This window comes from Protopterus annectens, chromosome 8.part1 (genome assembly GCF_019279795.1).
Source record: "Protopterus annectens isolate FY-2018-M chromosome 8.part1, PAN1.0, whole genome shotgun sequence".
Lineage (NCBI taxonomy): Eukaryota > Metazoa > Chordata > Ceratodontiformes > Protopteridae > Protopterus > Protopterus annectens.
The window spans coordinates 315,334,134-315,357,336 of NC_056742.1; the positions used below are offsets into that span (position 1 = coordinate 315,334,134).

General features: G+C 38.3%; 1 protein-coding gene across 5 annotated transcripts in view; it reads right to left on the reverse strand.

Moving 5' to 3' along the window:
* The window catches only part of RFWD3 (ring finger and WD repeat domain 3), a 948,792-nt gene that overhangs the window by 874,467 nt on the left and 51,122 nt on the right, over positions 1 to 23,203 (reverse strand). For all 5 annotated transcript variants that reach the window (XM_044081898.1, XM_044081901.1, XM_044081897.1 and 2 more), the window contains exon 2: positions 1 to 397. This exon is cut by the window's left edge and continues 4 nt beyond it. In XM_044081898.1, the coding sequence (XP_043937833.1) occupies positions 1 to 397 (397 nt within the window). The remainder of the gene's footprint in view (positions 398 to 23,203) is intronic.

Consider the following 23,203-nt stretch of genomic DNA (forward strand, 5'->3'; position numbering starts at 1 on the left):
GTTGAGTGGGAGTGCTCCGCCTCGGCAAACGTCGTCTCTGCTGCTGTTGTGGTGGTGGTGGTGATCTATGAGAAACAGGCACTGGCTGTCCAATCAAATGCATTAACACTTGCCCCACAGTTCTCTGTGATTCATTCTGAGACTGTGTAGCCTGAGTTCTGTGTGTATGTAATGAGGAATTGGCAGACATGTTTGTTTGGGATATGCCATATTCCACAGTTTCTTCTGCAGCAACATCAACTAAATTAACAACTGCCCCTGGTTCTTGTTGCAATATACTAGGAAGGTTTACAGGAAAAGATCTAGTCTGCATAGAAATAGATTGTACAGATAAATCTTCATAAGGTCTTCCACCATGATGTACCTGCATATCCACTTCCATATCCTCTTGGTCCATCTGGAAAAAAAATGATGATCAAAACACAGACTTAAGCTTAGCTTCAAAAATAATCAGTCAGGAAATGTTATATTAAAAATAATATGAATCTGCACATACCTGTGCAAAATCCAACTTAGGCCCAAGTACAGAATCTAAAATTTGCAGTAAGGCACCTTTATTTCACTGTACATGTTGCAATAAACATCATCTTAAAAATTTGCTGATTACAAGTTAAAAATCAAGAGCTAGGAATAAACATTCATTATGAGCATTTTCTGAGATAAAGGTTTTTGCATGGCGTTAAACTAAAGTGGAAATATCAGGAAACACAAACTGCCAAATCAAAAAGAGAGATAGAAGATATACATGTCAGAAATGTGACAATTTATTCACATGCAGATGGAAAAAAAGAACAAGACACAAGCTAGATTTACAAAATGAAAACCAATGGAGCTTAGGTAACACACCACTATTTCAATCTCAAGCCCAAAGAAGCGCTTAAACAGCATTTTGAAATGCAAAGAGCGAGTGGAAATTATCGCAATGATAAATGTCTGTTGTTCCAAACTTTAGAAATAATAATCAAAACAAATCAACAAAATGATTTAGAGTCAGAGAACACTGCCTGCCAGACAAAGGATATGAATTAGAGAAACTGGCTAGGAGATAATTTTCTCTGAAAGCATTCATGTTTTTCCCCCAGCTGGGAGTGATATAAAGATGAGACAAAAACAGCACTTAGAAACACAGGCTGCACCCTGCATCTTAGCATGGATAACCTTTCTTTTAGGTTAACTCAAGTCTGAGAGTGTGGCTGTCAATGTTTGGGACATTTGTTTCCATTAGGTCGATAAAACATTAATATTTGAAGATGTACATAGTTTTGTGTGTTAGTATTAAATTAATATGTTTTAGGTGGTACTGGGGGTTTGTCTTTTTTTTTTGAGGGCTTTAAATAAAAACAAAAGTTTTGTAAGATGTGACATAGACTCAAATCGATATGACAAGAAACTGTATAAAAGTTCAATCTGCCAAACAGTGTATGCAAGTAACAAAAGCTGTAACTACAGATTTAACAAAAAAGGTGGTGGGAATTGCTTTTTTTTTAAATTCACCGATGCTTTCTGTAATGTCTTTAAATGCAAATGGTTTCACAGACGAATAGTTAACTACATAAAAAAATGTAGAATGCAAATTGCTAAGTTACAGGAGACACACGTGGAAAGAACTGAACATGTGAATTTGATAAAGAAAGGTCTTCAGGATGGTTATACAGAGGACGATTTGGCACAAAGGGAAAAAAAGAGGAGCAATTGTATTAATTGCAAGAGAAGCTCCAATAGTGACAGAAAATGATAAAACGATAATAATGGCAGATTTGTAGTGCTAAGGGGCTACTGGCAAGAGTGGAGGATTATACTGGTATGGATTTATATTCCACCTAAAACTGCTATAATAGAGCTTAAGTAAATTCTGGGAAAAATAATCAGTTTAAAGTAAAGTAAGGAATATTACTTACAGTAGGGGACTGGAATTTGATATAGGAGTAGTGAAGATGTGTCTGTGGGTCCGGAAGGGAAAGTAAAACAAAGGAGGGCAGATTTTTCAAGAAATGTAAGAAAATATTTGGCATGGAAGATGTGAATTTAGTAATAGGAGTTAGGAGAGAATTTATATATTATTCCCCCAATATATAAAAACTGGGCTAGGCTAGATAGAATTTACATTTCACAGGAACATCTGCATTTAATTGAAGGTCTTGACAAACACCCAGTAACTATTTCAGATCATGCACCAATAATAAATAAAAACACAGGGGTAACAAAACAAAAATGAGACACTGACACTTTCCCATCTATCTGTTGAAGAGAGGAATTTAAGGAATGGGTATAGGAGATTATTCAGGAACTATTTGAGAGAACAGAAATTACTTCTGAAAATATAACTAGTGAGTGGGATAAAATTAAGATGGAGTTTAAAAATAAGGTGGGAATAAAAGAAAGGGGGCTATGGTTAAGATGCAACACGTATTTTGTAGAGGGACTGAGAAATGTTAAAGTATTGTCGAATAGGGGGAATCTCACAGAACAAGAAGAGGAGCAACTGTAGAATGCCAAGCAGAAAATAAGGTATTACCTCGATAATATACACAACATTAGAAAGATTGCTGTTAAGCAAGTGTTTTTGATGAACACTAGAGAACTAAAACTTTTAGCATGACGACTCGGGGTACAAAGTAGAAAGGGCTGTCTACAGAATGAGGCAGCCTATAACAAGGAAGGTAACAAGAGATCCTGTAGAGATATTAGAAATATTTCAGAAATTCTATGAAAGTCTGTATAAAGCAGATACATATGGAACTCAAGAAAATGTTTAGGGAAGAATTAAATATGCCAAGGTTAGAGGTAGATGAGGCCAAATTTCTAATGGCTAGGATAGGAGGACATGAGATAAAAATTTTAAAGTATAACCAATCTACAGGAAAGTCCCCAGGAATAGATGGTATTTTTGTGTAAGTTTGGACGCTAGGAGGGAAAATGGATAAACATCTGGAAGGGTTTAGCAGTATTTTAAGAAGAAGAGAAGCACCAACATCCTGGAAGAACACAGTGGTAGTAGATGTACCTAAAAAGGGTAAAGATACATCAGATCTAGCTTTGTACAGGCCCATTTCAATACTAAACCTTGATTATAAAGTGTTACCTAAAAAGGGTAAAGATACATCAGATCTAGCTTTGTACAGGCCCATTTCAATACTAAACCTTGATTATAAAGTGTTCTTGTCTACAGTGACTAAAAGAATAGCAAAAGTAATGCCAAAATTGATAGATGTGGATCTGTGTTATTTTCTGGAGGGGAGGCAAACATTTGACAACATTAACAGAACATTGAGGATCCAGAGGGAAGCAGAATGTAAGAAAATATCATTGTTGTTGGCGAGTCTGATGCTCAGAAAGCATTTGACAGAGTAAGCTGGGACTTTATGGGCAGAGCGATGGAAGCATTTGCATTTCCTGAAAATAATACAAGGTTGATTAAGAGGATATATGAGGGATCAGAGGTGAAAATGAAAGTGGGTGGGGTCCTCTCTGCTAATTTCTGCTTGAGCAGAGGAGCAAGGAAGGGGCATCCTCTTTCACCTTTCTTATATTTAGAACCACTGGCAAAGAAAATAAGGAACTCAGAAACACAAGGATATAATTGGTATGGCAGTTAAGAAAAGCTGGGTCTACTTGCAGATAATATAATTTTACACATGACAAAACCAGACAGACAGAGACATTACAGAGTTCTGGAACATTCTGAGACAGTTTCATATCTTTTGGGGATACAAAATTAATTAAATTAAAACAAAGGCAATAGCAGTAAATTATTTACCCACATATGAACTGGTTCAACAATATCCATATTTATGTGGACATGACAAAAGTATTTAGCAGTATGGATTAAAAAGGATTCTGGTGTCGCAACCACGGATATGGGGAAAGAGGCTAAACAAAAGATAATACAAAAACTGAGAAAATGGAAGCTTTGTTATGTGGATATGGATAGTAAGATACAAGCAGTTAAAATGCTTTTAGTCCCATTAGTCTTATACACAGGTCAGGCATATGTTCAACAACCAGATTAAAAGTTGTGGATAGCAATTAATAGAGAACTGAATAACTTTACCTGGGCGTGGAAGACAGCAAGAGTCAAGTAGGATAAACCAATTCTTCCGAGCAGAACAGGGCAGATTGGGATTACCCGATTTGAAGGTGCATTTCAATGCTATACAGTTAAGACTCCTAAACATAGCATAAGCATAAAACTATAATTCAAAGTGGAAAGGGATGATGACGATGAAACAAGGAAGGGGGTTAAGAAACAAGGAGAGAGACTGGGATTTTGGATGCAGGCCCTTAAGGACAACAATAAATATTATACAGGAATATTACATCTGCAAAGTAGCAGGATAATCCTAAGAGCTATGCCAACACTGGAATGGAGAAAGGAGATTCTGCAGATGACTGCATATAGACAATAGGCAAGAGGGGGCTGGAATTTATTGGAGAAAACTGGCAAAGGAACCAAGGTATTGAGAACAAATAACCAGAGAGGGAAAGATGACAGAATGGGAAGACACTAAGAATTTATTTGGACTGGATGCTAGAGGTTGCCCTCCCTATCAAGGATTGATAGAGTATAGACAAAGAGAAAAAAATGGGGGGGGGGGTCCTAAACAAAAGACCAGCACTGGTAGAGTTTTATTAGAATCTAGAACAGAAGCTGCCATTAAAAAAGGAATAACTTAATAGAGCAGATAAAATACTACATAGCTATAAGAATCAGAGTAGGTTAGAAAGTATTGGGAAGACAGACTAAATAAGCAATTCAAAGAAACAACGGAAGAATACATGCATGTCTCCCAAACATGCAACAAAATCTAGAAGATTTAGGATTTCTGCTTGGTGATGTTTATATACATATTTTTACACCCCAAGTAGACGCCAGAGAATTTTTACTCAGGTAGACAGCAAATTTTGGAGGTGTAACAGGGAAGAAAGAGGCAATTGGGAACATATTTTCTGGCAGTGTGGTATGTTGGCAGACTAAGAATTCCCTTCAGGATGTATTGTCGAAGATGCCGGATAGGCAGATTGGTGTGACGAGGGAGATGATTTTTCTGAGCTATGATACACAGTTGGAATCGTTTAGACATGGTAAGGCCTTGCTGTATCTAATTATGGTAGCTGCCAAAAAAGCAATTACTAGAAAATGGAAATCGAATTCTAAACCAACTACAGTAGAAGACGTGAATATAGTAACAGAGATAAAAAAAACTGGAATTGAGATCTTTAGAAAAGGGTAGGAGCAAACTACATATGAAAAAATGGGAATTATACATACAGGGGAGGAATGAGGTTTAAAAGAAGGCAGGACTTAAATGAGCTATATAATGCTTGAATGAAAACTATTGGGTAGATAAGTGATGTATAATGTTTAAACTGGGAGTGTTTCAGTATGATTTGTGATGTAAAATGCTTGCAACTAGGATCGTGTCTGAGTGGTTTGTTTTCATTCATATAAATGTATGATTGCCTATTATATGCCTGTCATAAGTGATAGTTTAATAAAGATGTTTCTTGTTAAAACAAAGAGGGCAGGAATTGAGTAATTTATGTAATGTTGCTTAGATAGTATGATACATAACAATATATGTGAAGTATAATGTTTATAAACATGAACTTGTTAGTACAGTTTAATTACTTTTATATAAAAAACAAAATGTACCTATGTCACACCTGATGTCACAACTGACGATTCAATAAAGGTATTTACAAAAAAGGATATGAATTACAGTACTCCTGTCAAGAAGGAACTTGGTAGCAAGGTACTGTACTGTGGAGACAAAGAAAAGCACTGGATGGGGTCAGTTGTAAAATAGAGTTAATTCAGCACCTTCCAAAGAGAGTAATATATTTCAATGTGCACTGCAGGAAATCTACCTAGCCCTATTATTGTATCACAGAGGGGTTAATAGCTGGGCAGTGATTATAGACAAGAATCCAAGAAGCATAGATAAGTCAACTACAATGATTCTAGCAAAGAACCTCATTAACAGCCAGGGTCTATAAAAACAGGACAAAGTTTTATTTCACTTTCAGAGTAATCTATAGCTCATTTCAAGTGTCAGTCAATCACCACCAAGGAGTCTGACAGCAGGAAACTGCAACAAACTTAAAAAAAAAAACTGCCCTGTCCAGTTAGCACGGTAAGCTTTGATTCAGAGAATTCATTACAACAGGTAGCAAGGATACTGGCACACTGGACATACACCTGGCTGGGCCATACCCTTTTTTTGCCATTTTTGTAACAATTTTGCAAAGCAGATATCGGAGGACAGAACCCCAGAGGTTAACATCAAAAACAGGAAGACAAGAAAATAAAGTGCTAGCCAGTCTAACAAACTGAGCTTGATTTTGCAAGCAGCTAGTGAACGAACCAAAAGTTACGTACACTGATGTATTTACTATAGTATCAGCCAAGTATCTTTGGCAAAGCTATGTAAAAACTTTGTGTCACGCAGAATTTGGGGAAACAAACTAACACTGGGTGTCCTTGCATATGGCTTGTGATTCTGTCCACACAATAAAAGCCATGCAGTGTAAAGCACTTCATATGGTTATAATACGTTGTAAAGAAAATGCTAGCTTAAATCCGACTTCACCACCGATTTCCAAGATGATTGGAGACTGATAAAGCTTTATTTCAGTTCTCCCAGTCTGAAAACTAGAAAGGACAAAAGAGTGTCAGTGAATTTGTCAGCTTGGCTAAAATTTGGTTACTGGTTATTAAGTATACTGCCTGGATGCAGACAAAGAAGAAATGTGTAGAACCTGAAAGAAAATCAGCTAGAAAATATGAAAAAAAAAGGCACCGATTGGGAAGAGCCCTGCAGTTGTTCACCAAAAAGCGGTTCAAGCGTCAGTTCTGGTAGAGATGGTGTTCAGTAATTTAGAGGGAAAAAATTAAATCAAATGTACTCAGGTGATTAAAATATACACTGAATGAATATATCAGCTCCAAAAAGGATGGAAATTTTAGAAAAAGCTTTAATCAGCTATTTATATGAACTGATAAAACTGCAAATATCAGAGAATAAAATGAAAAAAAGGTTGGTGGAGTATGAGACTTTTCCAGAACTGTTTAAAAAAATGGCAGAAGTCAGAGCACATAGAGAAAACATGAGATTTTCTTCTGTATCAGTGAAATTGGAATTAACATACTGTATCAATTTAATGATAGCACAAATAAGCAATTGGACTGGACTTTTACAGCAGGATTTGTCAACAAAAAGGGTACAGCGAGTGTATAATCCTTTAACTGGACATGAGAAAGCAGCCTAGACCTGTATTAGTAACTAAGGATGCAATTATACCAGCAGAAAGCGTGGATCCTGACAAAACTGTGGAAGAAGGGAAAAGTATTAAAAACAGAAGCCAGTGGTTATGGAAAATGATTACTCAATGGATACCAAGAATAAGAGAAGCAGATTCATCCCAGCAATAAGGGAATGTCCAGAGACAGGTGTGAGATTCAACCTGATGTATCCAGCTGTCTTCAGAATATTTTTTCCTGGAGGATCAGACATTTTTGAATGCAGAACATACTAACGAGGAAATAAAATTTATCCAACTAAAAGTTATTCAGCAAGCAAAAGTGGACTCTGCTCCTCATTCTTCTGATGCTCTAGCTCAGAGACACTTTGCCAGTTAAACCTCATCCAGTGTTGCAAAGGTAAATGCTAGAGAGAGAGAAAAAGCACAAGAGTTTACCTGAAAAATCAGGACTACGAGTCTGACGTTGGAAGATGCAGGCAATCATAAAGGCAGCCAGCAACACTGAAATTAGTGAATACGTGGGAGACTATAAAGCATCAATTATATTTTCTCAATATGGCTTTACAAGAAAAAGTGCCCAAGAAAGACGGTTAAACTAGTGGGTGGATTGTAAATGATATACCTCACTTTAGGTCATAAGGGATTACAAGTACACTAAAGGAGGGAAATAAAGTAAAACAATTTTGTTAGTGTGTGTGTGTAAAATTTTCTAGGATATAAAATACATATTATATTGTAAAAGCAATTTAGTATAGTGTGCAGTGAGGGTACTATAAAATTTGTGTGGAGAATCTTTTAATTGACTGTTTAGGCATTTAAATAAACAAAGTGCCTTTTTGGTTTCAAGAAATATAGGCTTTACAGTACAAGTTAAAGATTGGATAGAAGCCTATGTTAATAACACTGTGCTCTTGAGCAGGAGGAGGTGGGATGCAAGTGTACCGACTATAATTTTCTTATTTTTGCAAAGGAAAACTGACGCAAGCCAGAAGGCACAAGTCAGGTCTTGTATCACACTTTAGACCTAGAGGGCAACAGGGCTAACAAGCAAGAGTACAAAGGATTAGTCGAGATGAAATCAGTTTAACTAGTAGATCAAGAGATTCCAGCACTTATCCATCCAGCTACTTAGCTGAACAAATTACTTGAAATTTCAATGAGGCGTCTTAATTCTTCTCACAGGGAGAGAATCGGTGAGAGAGAGAGAGAGAGAGATAGAGAGAGTACAACACAGACTCCTAGATCTGCGAGCTGAAGTGACGTGTCTCGACTAACCCTTTGTACAGTTTGTTTTCACAAGGATCAATGTCTACATTAATGTCTTTTGACTATAAAGAATGTTTTATGCAAATAAATAGGCTTGAAAAATAAGACCAATTGCTGAAGGCCACGATAAGTGCCAACTTTCTTGCATCTGCAAAGATAATATTTCTCACCATTAGCAAATGCTCACCGAGGAGACTCATTTTCAGCCAAAGGCAACTGGCCAGGGTAATTCTGTAAATTCTGTTTAGACTGAAAGATTTCTTCATGCATATGCAAAGTTATCTGTTTTTTGTTCTCATCCTTGACCACTTTAGCATGGACAGGAGTTGTCTGAAGGTGCACGCTATTAATCTTGAGAGTTCTGTGTATTCTTTGTTAAGGGAAATGCAAAGTTTAAAATGTACAAAGGCAAGTAGTGCAGTGAAAAAGTCAAATTTTTGGAAGTGAGTAAGACATAGGAGACCCCCCTCCCCAGCAGATTTCATACTTAAAAGTGCAAAATTTATAGTTTTATTTGAAAGGAGCTAGTGTATTTTTCGGTACTTATCCGTTAACAGAGCAGCAGAGACAATGTGTGGTTGATGTCAACTCAGTTTTAAGTTTCTCTTCATCCTGACAGTATTACTGATTTTCTCACATCTGTGTGTCAACGTGTCATCATTTTTACTATCAGTCTACAGAAATTACCTTACAGAAAGAGTCAACGACCTTTAGCGTACATTACTTTAAAATGTGTTGTGGGAAGAAAATGATCTTGAACCTTTTTATTCGGATATGTGACAGAGCGGGCAATAAGATTATGGTTCACTATTGGTGAAAGGTATTTTAAATATTTGCCTTTTGACTTAATTTTACATTTGAAGTACTCCGATTAAAAGGCTTACGGGTGTGACACAGTAGTAAATGAATGTGTTTCTCACTAAAAAGGCTTTGTGGGCGGTAGCAGAGTCATAGAATCCCAAGACTGACAAGTTACGGAGCTTGACCCCAGACAGCAGAATTGAGTATTCAGTTTTTAGTAGCTTAACATGTACTTGATCAAGTAAAGACAATGCTCAGAGATGTCAACGTTTTTAAATAAATAAATATACTTTGCGCATACATCTCAACTTCAAGAAATGTGGACAAGGCGTAAAATAATGGGGGGGACATAGCGCTAGATGGTAAATATTGCTCTTATAAACTAAGAAAGTAAACAGGGTAACAGGTTTTGCATTAGCATGCATTTTCTAAAAGCTATGCAGTCTGAAACTGTAATGTCTGCCAATACTGAATGACTTTCAGTCCTCAATGGTTTATCAGAAACCAGCAGATTTTATTGGGAATGGACTAAAAATATGAGGCAAAAATCTGGACATTCTGCGAAAATCTATACAGTTGAGAGGTATGCCGGGGCAGGTATGCAGCTGCTATAACACTTGTTAAAATACTGCGCTATTTAAGCTTCCAAAAGACTTGGATGAATAAAAAATAGGTAGAATTTGCAGTACTATCTACATAAAATTACCTTACAGAAAAAGTGAAAGACCTAGAATATATAAACTGTGTGTAGACATCAACCTCACATTTTCCCTGCTGCCCCATTAACAGAAAAGTACTTTTTTTTCTTATAGCTATAACTTAATATTTTCTGAAAGTATGTGAGCTGTTTTTCACTTCTGAGAAGGGAACAAAGATGAGAAAATAACAGTCAGCAAATAGTTTACGTGAGAAACACAGGCTGTAACATGAACTTTAGTTTGGGTAGTCTTAATTTTAGATTAAGTACTGCATGTGGGTGCAGCTGTCAATTTGAGGAAAGTGTTCCCATCTGGAAAGCTAAAATTTATTTGTTGAAAATGTACATAGTTTTGTGTGTTTGCTATAGGTTAAGAGGGGTGCGGATGTTCTGAAATGTATTTAGTTCTTTTGTTTGAGGGATTTCATTACAGCAAAAAGTCCAGAAAAAAATGAGACTAAGCATTAAATGTGACTAAGCACTAAATAAGCTTCAAATTACTACAGCACTCAACTTTCCTCACTTGTCTAGAGGAAAGCAGTTTTTAGTACTTAATAAATAAGCACCTATCCAGGCATGTCTAAGGGTCAGCTCCCGGTGATTTCTCCTGTCTACCTGATGAATCTGGGCATCTTGGGGCAATGCAGCAACTGCCTCATGTACACAGACCATCCAATATTACAACCTGTGAGAGATGCACTTATATAGCCAAATTGGAAGCACATCTCTCTTCACCCAAGATTGGACTAGACAGTCAAGAGGAGAAGGTAAACACTTGCACATCACCACACTCAATCACATACTCCCTCAAAACCTACACCACCAAAACACATATAGAAACACAAAACACACACCTACATTTGCAGAGGCTCTCAATAAAAACCTGCCCAAGCATCAGGGACCTCCAAAGCAGAAATGTAAGCAAACTCCACCCCCCCCAACACAACCCAAATGACACACAGCCCACAAACTCAGTGTGCCACTCAACCACAGCCCGTAAGGCAGAACTTACCAAACCTCTAGTCATAGGCGACTCTGTAGTCAGGTACAGTGATGATCCACTCACCAGGCTAAACAAGGAGAAAGTTACTGTCAGCTGCCTGTCAGGTGCCAGGATCCACCACATAACGCACACACTCAGGTCACTCTACAACAAGTACAAATATGACACTGTCATTGTCCATGTTGGTGTGAATGACCTGAGATGTACCTCCCTGGACTACATGAAGAGAGACATGGAGGAGCTCTCCGATCTTGTAGCACAGGCAGGTATGACCCTAGCCCTGAGTAGCATCCCGCCATCACCCAGAATGATACCACAGTACAAGGACAAAATGATCGACTTCAACAATTGGCTAAGCTTCTGGTGTTGTTCTAAGGGGATCCAGTATTTGGCTGCGTGGGACAACATGATCGACAGACCACGATGTGTTGCCAGAGATGGCCTGCACCTCGTTGCCCTTGGGATTCTGGATACTGGCTGAGGCTCTTGCCACCCTTATACTGCCTTTTTTAGGCAAGGTTCAAATGACAAATTCACCACCGTAACAGGTACAAGCAAGCAAAATCTGAGGGTAATGCTACTCAATGCTAGGAGTCTAAACCTCAAAAAGCACTCACTCGAGGCACTCCTTAAAATGGAGAACATAGACATCTGTGCAGTGACAGAGACCTGGTTCAAAGCTCCCGAGAGCACCCCTGCATTACCAGGCTATAATTCATACCACACCTTTCGGCCACCTAACCCGGAATGAAGTACTAAAGGTGGAGGCATGTCCATATTCATTAAGGATATTGACACCTCCAGGCTAGTTGCACAGCATAATGCATCCGAGATTATCCAAGTGCAACTAACTCTGGGCAAGACCGCAATCCAAATTGTAGCTTGCTACAGACCCCCCACCATGCCCCAGGATTCCCACTCCTCATTTCTTGATACTCTGGAAATTATTAGGGTACAACCCAACACCCTAATAATGGGTGATTTCAACTACCCCACCATTAACTGGGAAAACTACTCCTGTGCCAACTCTTTTGCTCAACGTTTTATGGAATTCATAAATTCCAACGCCTTGGATCAACTTATTCACACCCCCACCAGGGCAGCGATATCCTAGACCTAGTCATTACCAACATGGGCAACCGGTGTTCCACACCAGAGGTCAATTCCTCGTTGGTCAGATCCGACCACAAGCTAATCACCCTAGACATCGACATCCCACTCCCACCCCCAATTAGGGGAAACCACTGTAAAAAAACTTCTCCAAAGCCAACTTAACACTTCTTAAGACAAAAAAGTGGCAAACTTCATGACACCCATGCGGACAGACAATAGAGGTACGACTGCTGAATCCTACACAAATGCACTTTATAAGCACTTACACGAGTGCATGGCACAAGTCAGGTCTTGTATCACACTTTAGACCTAGAGGGCAACAGGGCTAACAAGCAAGAGTACAAAGGATTAGTCCAGATGAACAGAATAATAATAGAACCAAGATGCTATCCTCCAAAAAAAGGAAGCCAATCTGGTGGTCCTCTGCAATAAACAAACTCTACAACAGAAGAAAGAAACTACTATCCAAAAGCAAATTATTCTGAAACCACACAAAAGACCAGTGAAAACAGCTCTACTTTCCAAAATAAGAATTTAATAAAAACCTTTTAGTTGTCTCTCCTCTCCTAGCGCCTCGGCTACAAGCCTTTACAGAGTAAAAAAGTGAAGCTCACTCACACAGTCCTTTTATACAGCTGCCATATCAATTAACAATTCATTACATAATAAAATCAGTTCCTAATTGTTAAGCTAACAATTAACCCATGAAATTCTGCCAATTGCACTCTTTATTCATTCCTAAAGGCTGCAAAGTTTCATATTTCATTATTAAAATTGCTTCCTTTCTTCTTAAAATCTTTTTCAATACATTTTCATCTCCATGTCTGTTGTATACTTGTTCCAAAATTGTGACTTTCATATTGTCTATTATACCCCATGTTCTAAATGAAAATGTTCTGCCACTGGGCTGCTCATCTTCCTATTTTTAACATCCCTAACATGTTCTTTTATTCTCTCAGCCAGACTTCTTTTAGTTTCCCCAATATAGCCTTTGCCACAAAAGCATTTTATAAGATATATAATCCCCTGCTAGTGCAGTTAAATGTTCCTATAGTTTTAAAACTTTTCCCCTTAATATCTTCAGCTTCTCTGATTATGTAAGGGCATATTACACACTTTCCACAAGGGAAAGTTCCCTTCCTTGTTATTGCACATGCTAGCTTCTGTGTTGGTCTCTCAAACCTGCCTCTTACTAAAAAATCCTTCAAACTTCTCCCTCTCTGGAAAGAAATAGTAAGCTCAACATTCACCAAAGAAGGTACCTCCCTTCTTGTCTTGTTCCAACTATTTTTTATCATTTCATTAAATACTTTAGAAAAAATAGTATATTTTGTGACAAAAAACATTTTTGAACATTCTCCCTTGTAATTTGTAACTACATGCTGACTATTTTTGTCCTTGTTCCCATAATCTTGTTTTTTGCTACTTTTTCCAAATACTTTATTATAACTTAGTTTCACTTGATTTGGGTCATAACCTCTCTCCATGAATTTATTGCAAACCTTGTCACACTCTACTTCTGCTTCCCTAACATTGGTACATAGCCTTTTGACTCTTAACATTTCCCCATATGGGATAGATTTCAATGTATGTTCTGGGTGGCAGCTGGTAGCATGTACCATCCTACTCATTTGTTCGAACTTCCTATATATTTTAGCTTGAATTTTTTTGCCTACTTGCCCCTTCAAATTTATGTCCAAATAATTGATTTCTTCTCCCATATGGATATCATCAAATTTGATTTTATATTCATTGTTGTTCAGATATTGTATAAATACCTTAGCTTCCTCTCTATCACCCTTACAAATAAAAATCAAATCGTCGATAAAACGAAAATATTGTATTACATGACCCCTGAAAAAACTATTTCTATAGACATGTTCCAACTCAAACAGTCCCATGAACAAATTGGCATACGCTGGGGCGAAGGCTGCCCCATTGCAGTTCCCATTTTTGTTTATATAATGTCCCATCAAATTCAAAAATGTTGTTAACTAAACAAAATTTAATAACTCCATTATATACTGAGTCCTTGGTGACTCTTTCAAAAATATTGCACAGCCCTCAAACCCAGTTCATGGGTAATACTGGTATAAAGACTAACTACATCCACTGTGATGAAAAACATGTCTTTTGTCCAAACTGTCTGTTTTATTTTATCCAGTAAATCATATGAATCCTTAATATATGATGTTAACTTGGTTACCTCTCCTATTAATATTTCATGCAAAAGACTAGCCACCTTATGTGTAAAGGAACCCTTTGCTGATACTACAGGGCGGCCTGGGGGATGGAAAAAGTTTTTATGCAGTTTTGGGACACAAAAAAATTTTGCTATAGTACTATTTTTTATATACAGTTTATTGTTTATGTCCCTAGCTGTAAAATAGCATAACCTTTCCCCTTTCCTTAACAATTTATATAGTTCCTCTTGTGTCCGTTTAAGAATATTTTCCTGCACTTTACCATAAACTCCTTCATTCTTCAAATGTTCTAAACAAATGTTATAATAGTCCTGTGCATTCAATATGACTAACTTGCCCCCCTTGTCTGATGGTTTAAACACTATATTTCTGTTCTGACTCAGACTCATATCCTGTAATTTGCACCATTCTTCCTTATTCAAGTTGTAACTCCTATTTTTCTTAATAATAGGTTTTAGTTCTCTCTCCACAAAAAACTGTGTCGCATTACTAAAGCGTTGTATATGTGCATTTTTACTAGTTGGGCAAAATGTATTATTTGCTTTAATCTTACTAAGGTCAAATAATGTATAAGCATTGCTTTCTGTTTCAGACTCACATGTGAAATAGTTGTCCTCACTTGTTACTGAATCGCTTGAACTTTCTAAACAATCATCTTCCTTTTTTTGATTAAAGAAATATTCTTTTAAATACATTTTCCTTACCAGCTCTAGAATTTCTCCCTTAACTTCATAGAGTCTAGGTAACACTGTTATTAAATTCTTATTTTGGAAAGTAGAGCTGTTTTCACTGGTCTTTTGTGTGGTTTCAGAAGAAGAAAGAAACTGTTGCAAAAAAGAGTAAAATCCCATGACTGGAGAAACTCCCAGGTCAACCTCAGTAAGAAGCTGAAATCCCTCATAAAATCCTCCAAAGCTAGTTATGAAAACAAAATTGCCACCGACTCTAAAGACAACCACAAAGCATTCTATAGCTATGTCAAGAATCTCAATGGCAACACTCAGATCTGCTCTGAGTTGCAGCACAATGGCACTAAATATAGAGAACCAACTGATATTGCCAACATCCTGGCAGATAGGTTCAGTGCTAACTTTACCCCCCTCTCACCCCCTAGAGGGCCCATCTCTATACCGGAAGAAGGCAAAGTTCCTGTAATCATGGCTGCACAGGTAAAAAACACACTCTCCAAAGCCAAGAAAACAGCATCCATGGGACCTGACAATATCCCAGGCTGCATTCTACACGAACTACAGAATGAACTGGCACCCTACCCAAGTACCATGTTCAATCATAGCCTCAACTCAGGCTTTGTGCCCACTCAATGGCGCACCACGACGGTTATCCTACTCCACAAAGGGGGAGCCACGATGGACCCCGGGAACTACCGCTCCATTAGCCTGATGAGCCTGGTCTGCAAGGCCATGGAAATGTATCATCATGGAACTCATAAACAAAGACATTGGTAATCTCCAAACTCTGGACCCTACCCAGTTCGGGTTTGTAAAAAGCAGATCATGTCTCCTAAACCTGATTGGCTTCTTTGAAGCAGTCACCAAAGCCATAGATGAGGGTAAGGTGGTTCACACAGCTTATCTAAGATCTCGCCAAGGCTTTCGACACCATCCCCCACTCTAGAATTATAGATAAGCTCATTAAACTAGGTATAAATCCCTATGTCACAAGATGGGTTGCCAACTGGCTCATGGACAGAACAGACACTGTGAAAGTAGCAGACTCCAAATCCGACTTCAGACCAGTGACAAGTGGAGTACCACAGGGTTCAGTCCTGGGTCCTCTCCTGTTTGGTATCTACTTCTCTGAAGTACAGGCTAACACAGAAGGTATTTGGCTAACAAAGTTTGCAGATGACTGCAAACTAGGAGCCATAATCTAAACTCCTAACGATGTGGACATACTACAAAAGGGCCTCACTGAGACAGATGCCTGGTGTCAAAGCCATGGCCTGAAGCTCAATGCCAAAAAGTGTATGGTCATCCCCTTTGGTAAAAATTCTGTACCCATGAACTACCACATAAGTGGCAGTCTACTTAACGCCGAAAGTGTGATAAGAGACCTTGGGACACAGGTGGACAGTAGTCTCTCCTTTGATAATCACCGCCACAGTGGTCAGGAAATCCTTCTATGTGGTTCACCTCATCACAAAAGGTTTCTCATCCAGAAAAAAAAAAAAAAAGGTCATTGTTCCCCTCTACTCATCACTCATTAGACCCATCAGAGAGTACAACGCCCCTTTTGGTATGTACCTCACAACACATCAACAACTGGAAAGGCTGCAGAAATACCTCACAAAGAGGATTACTGGCCTCAAACAGATGCCCTACGCAGACCATCTCAAAAAACTCCAGCTTTACTCCATCGCATAACGCCTACTCAGAGGCAATCTCTGCCTAACATACAAAGCTATGTCAAATCCAGAGTTGTTGGACATGCTCCACTTAAAGAAATCCCAATCCCTCCAAGCTACATGCTCTAGGGACCTAAACCTAGTCACCACAATAAACAGAACAGATTCCTGTCCCAGAGACTTCCCATACTCTGGAACAGACTACCTATCCATGTCAAACAGAGCTCCTCATTAGCACTTTTCAAGAAAAATATTGATGATTGGATGGGAAATAGGAAATTCACCCCAGGGATCACTTCTGTGGCTCTGCTCGACAGGGGCACAGGAAAATAATTTTCTTGGGTGGCGAAAGCCAGGGTACCTTTTGGCTAGGCATATATAGGCCCTAGGGTTAATAGCCTAGTACCTACCTATGACAGGCTCAAATGGAGATGAAAAGAAAGATCAGTAAACAGATCAGCCTGCCAAACAGTAGTGTATGCATTCAAGACAAAAGTTGGAAATACAAATAAAAAAAAAAAAAGGTACAGACAAAAGAAAAAAATATTTAAATGTTATTAAGAAATGCACAGTACAAATAGTAATGTTGCAGAAAACACATCTGGAAAGAAATGAGCATGTGAATTTGACAGACAGGATTTCAAGATGAAAAACCAGCAGACTATCAGAGTCAAAGGGAAAGCAGAGCAATAATACCGATTGCTACTCGGTCTCCAACAGTGAAAAAATAAAGAAGGGAGACTGATGATACATTTGTGGTAGTAAGAACAGGAGGATTACATTGGCATGTATTTACAGCCAATCAAAAATTAGTATCATGGAGCTTAAAAATGTTTTTGAAATAAATACAGTAAACTCTCAGTAAACCAGAAATCAAGCAACCCCGCACTCTCAGACAACCAGCAAAAAAAAAAAAAAAAAATCAAAGAAATACAGTACAATTTTCATGTGTTGCACTTTGTTTTCTACCCACAGAAACATACCTTACATGTTTAGAGTTTTAAAAAGGAAGATAGGAATAAATTCCCTCCCCAACCTGAGAGCAAGTCAAACCAAACAAATAGTATAGGGTACAGTATTAGTCAGGCCTATTTTTAATAGCAGCTCTCAAGCAACCAGAAACTACAGTTATCCGGCAACTACTAATCCCCATGGGTGCCAGTTAACTGAGAGGGTTTACTGTAATCAGCTTTCAGCAGGTAATATTTATTGGGGATACTACTGGAACTTGATTTGCAACAATGAGGATGTAACAGGGGGACCTAGAATGGAAAAGTAACAAAACAAGTAGATTTCTGAAAACATTTATGAAAATATTTGGTACAGAAGATAAAAATTCAGTAGTAAGAACTCTGATAGATTACATATTCCACAAGGCACAAAAAGCTAGGCAAGGCCTGTCAGAAATACTACTGGAAAGGAACATGTACATTTAAAGTTTTAATGCTCATCCAATAGCCATTTCAGACCATGCACTGCTAAACAAGGATAAAAATGCTGGGCAATGAAGTAAAAGTGAAACACTGTAGCTTTTCCAACTATCTGTTAAAAACAAGAGGAATTTAAGGAATGAAAAGTATTAACTGAGAGCCATTAGAGAAGACTGACATTTCCTCAGAAGGGATAGCTAGTGATCGAGTTTGAAAATAGGAGAGAAAAAAAAAACATATGGTTAAGAAGTACTAGGAATTATTTAGAGGGGATGACAAGGTTTAAAGTATTGCAGAAGAAGGGTAATCTCGTGGAACAACAGGAGGAGGAGAAAGAGAGCTAAAGAGAAACTAAGGGACTATTTGGATAATATGTACGAGTTTGGAAAGATTGCCGTTTAAGCAACTATTTTTGATAACTTTAGAGCAAAAAAAAACTTTTAACACAATGACTTAAGCAAACGTTGCTGCCTAACTTAGGAAGCCTATGACAAAGAAAATAACCAGAGATCCTATACAGGTACTACAGATAGTTCAGAAACTTTCCGAAAATTTGTATAAACCAGAGGAATATAGAAACCAAAAAAAAAAAAAAAAAAAGAGCACAAAGTGGAAGTATTTATGCAAGACAATTATGCCAAGGTTAGAAGTTGTGGCTGAAGTAGTGAAGATAGGAGAATATGAAATAAAAACAATGATGTATAATCTATCAGCAAGGAAGTCTCCAGGAAAAGATGGTATTCCTGTGAAAGTCTGCAAATTAGGAGGGGAAAATGTGATAACAATTGGGGAGAGTTTTTGTTTTAAAAGGAGGGAAAGCTTCAACGTCTTGAAGAAAGCTGCAATGACTGTGTTACTCAAGGAAGGTAAAGATCCATCAGACCCTGCTTCTTATAAACCAACTTCAGTTTTAAACCAGGACTATAAAGTGGTTCTGTCTATACTAACTAAAAAAAATGGCAAATGTGTTCGATCAATATCTGTCAATGTGGTTTTATGGAGCGGAGGCAAACATTTGACAATGTTGGTCGAACAATGCTCTTCCAGAGGGAAGCAGAATGCAATAAAATACTGCTGCTGTTGGTAGGTCTTGGTGCAGAGACAGTATTTGACAAAGTAAATTGAGATTTTAGGAGCAGGGCAAAGAAAACATTTACAGTGCCTGACATAAGGTTAATTACAAGGGTATATGAAGGATTTGAGGCAAAAATTAAATTAGAAAGGCTTGTCTGCAATAAGTTGAGTTTGAACTGAGGAACCAGGCAAAGCTGTGTATTTTTGTTTTCCACTGGCAAAGAAAATAAGGGACTCCAAAATTCAAGGATATAATAATTGGTATTATAAAATCAAGAAAAGTTGTCATTATCTGCAGATATTATTTTGTTCTTGAAAAATCCAGAGAAGGACATATCAGTGTTGAACAGTTTGAAACAGTTTCATGTCTGTTAGGGATATAAAATTAATGACAAAAAAGGCTATAACCCTAAACTATTTACCCACACACACAAATTGGTTCATAAATACCCATATTTATGGGGACACACAATAAGATTAATTATTTAGAGTATGGATTAAAAAAATGTCTTCTGTTAAGGATATGTTGGAAAAAGACTAAACAAAACAATACAAAAACTGAAAAATTGGACACTTGTTTACAGATATGGATAGAAAGATAAAACCATTGAAAATGTTTTCAATTTCTTTACCTACATATACAGGTCAGATATCTTTAATCAACTGAAGTTATGGATAATAACTAACAAATAAATAAGAAGTTTAAGGAATTTATCTTGGAGGGGAAGAGGGCAAGAGTTAAGTGGGTTAAGTTCATCCTCCTATTAAAACCAAGTGGTTTAACATTACCTGATTTGAAGGGACATTTTAGAGTTACGTGCTTAAGGCTCATATACATAACACAAGCAGAAGGTTATATTTCGAAGTGGAATGGTGATAATGAAGCATGGGGGAAGTTCAAGAAATAAGGAGAATGTAGGATTTAGATGCACACCCTTAAGGAAAACCCACCACAATGTAGATTAATGATGAATTTTACATCACATAGGATCACCCATTACCAACAGTTCAAAAGATAGATGCTAGAAAACCAGATATAGTGGTGCAAGAAAAGACAAAAGTAGCACTGATCATTGAAATTCCTACATCCGGTGACTATAATGTCTTGCGTACAGAGAGAGACAAAGTCATAAAATATCAGGATCTGCAGGCAAAAACGAGAGCAATGTGGAAGATAGATACCCAGACAGTTCCAAAAGTAGTAGGAAAAACGGGTCTTATAAACAAGAATCTACAATTGTATCTAGATACGTAACCAATCCATGTAACCCTGCACAAATTGCAGAAGGGGTCCATGCCAGTCATGGTATTAGAAACTCAAAAGATTTGGAGAAATTAAAAGAGCAGATTATTAATGCGCAGTATTACAACAGACCAGGATCCATTATGCACTAACAAATAAACTAAAAATTTCAGCACAAGCCGATAAATGTAGAAGATAGACAGATAAATATAAAGGAAAAAGTACAAAATAAGCAATTTATCGATGATCCAAAAAAGTTTGAGAGAGAACTGGGAAACCAGGTAAAAGAAATTGAAAGACCGCCAAAAAAAAGAGGAAATAGATACATTTTGGAGAAGTATCTATGAAGATCCTGTGGAACATAAAGATGCTAAATGGATAGAAAAGTAAAAGAAAGAATGAAATAGTTTAAAAGGTGCAGGATATGAAATTAGATGAACTTACAGCCAGAAAGTAAAAAGCCTCTAGTTGGAAAACCCCAGGCCCAGATGCAGTACCTAACTTTTGGTTGAAAGTATTAACATCTTTGCACAAAGATTCAGCCCTGAGTAAGAACTATTTATATGCACACCCTGAACAGACAACAACCTGGCTAACAAGCAAAACAATATTCCTACTGAGATCCCTTATAAGATCCTCCAAAGCTAGCTACGAAAACAAAAATCGCCACTAAATCCAAGGAAAACCACAAAGCATTCTATAGCTATGTCAGGAATCTAGATGGCAACACCCAGATCTGCTCTGAGTTACAGCACAAAGGCACGAAAATTACAGAACCAACTGATATTACCAACATCCTGGCAGATAGGTTCAGTGCTAACTTTACCCCCCTCTCACTCCCTTACCCCCCTCTCACTCCCTAAAAGGGCCCATATCTATACAGGAAGAATGCAGAGTCCCTGTAATCACAACTACGCAGGTAAAAGCTGCACTCTCTAAAGCCAAAAACACAGCATCCATGGGACCGGACAACATCCCAGGCTGCATTTTACACGAACTTCAGAACGAACTGGCTCCCCACTTAAGCACCATGTTCAATAATAGCCTTGCATCAGGCTTTGTGCCCACTGAATGGTGCACAGCAACAGTTACCCACTCCACAAAGGGGGAGCCACCACTGATCCCGGGAACTATGGACCTATTAGCCTGATGAGCCTGGTCTGCAAGGCCATGGAACGTATCATCATGGAACTCAAAACAAAAACATTAGTAACCTCCAAACTCTGGATCCCACCCAGTTCAGGTTTGTGAAAGGCAGATCATGCCTCCTGAACCTGAATCGACTTCTCTGAGGCAGTCACCAAAGCCGTGGATAAGGGTAAGGTGGTACACACAGCCTATCTTGACCTCGCCAAGGCTTTCGCCACCATCTCCCATTCTGGAATTAAAGCTAAACTCACTAAACTAGGTATAAATCCCTATGTCACAAGATGGGTTGCCAACTGGCTCACTGACAGAACCCACACTGTAAAAGTTTCAGACTCCAAATCGGACCTCAAAGCAGTGACAAGTGGAGTACCACAGGGTTCCGTCCTGGGTCCTCTCCTGGTATCTACTTCTCTGAAGTACAGGCTAACACAGAAGGCCTCTGGCTAACAAAGTCCGCAGATGACTACAAACTAGGAGCCATAGTCAAGTCCTCAAATGATGTGGACATCCTAAGGAAGGGCCTCATAGAGACAGATGCCTGGTGTCAGAGCCATGGCATCAAGCTCAATGCCAAAAAGTTTAGTGTCATCCCCTTTGGTAAAAATTCTGTACCCATGAACTACCACATAGGCAGCAATCTACTTAACACCGAATGCGTGATAAGAGACCTTGGGACCCAGGTGGACAGTAGTCGCTCCTTTGATAGTCACATCGCCACAGTAGTCAGGAAGTCCTTCTACATGGCACACCTCATCATAAAAGGGTTCTCATCCAGGAAAAAAAAAAAAAAAAAAAAAAGAGGTCATTGTTCTCCTCTACTCGTCACTCATTAGACCCATTATAGAGTACAACACCCCTTTCGGAATGTACCTCACAAGACATCTGCAGCAGCTGGAAAGGCCACATTAGTGCCTCACAAAGAGGATTACTGGCCTCAAACAAATGCCCTACACTGACCGCCTCAATAACTCCAGCTTTACTCTGTAGCATTTCGCCTACTCTGAGGTGATCTCTGCCTAACATATAAAGCTATGTCCAACCCAGAGCTGTTGGGACATGGGACATGCTACATCTAAAGAAATCCCAATCCCTCCAAGCTACACACTCCAGGGACCTAAACCTTGCCACCACAATAAACAGGACAGGCTGGAGGGACAGATTTCTGTCCCAGAGGCTTCCTATACTCTGGAACAAGCTACCCATCTATGTCAAGCAAAGTTCTTCATTAGCACTCTTCAAGAAAAATCTTGATGAGTGGATGGGAAATAGGAAATACACCCCATGGATCACTTCTGTGTGTCTGCTGGACAGTGGCACAGGAAAATAACTTTCTTGGGTGGCGTAAGCTATGGAACCTTGCTGGCTAGGCTTACGTAGGCCCTTGGGCTCATAGCCTAGTACCTACCTATGAACTTAAGAGTGAACCTGCAAGTTGCCATACAAATTATAGGCCAATAACTTGCCTTCCGACGATGTGTAAACTACAGATGGGAATTGATGCTGACAGAGGTAATGGTCATTTAGAAGAAAACTCAATTATGGCAGTAGAGCAAAAGGGCAATAAAAGAAAGCCATATGGAACAAAGGGTCATTTG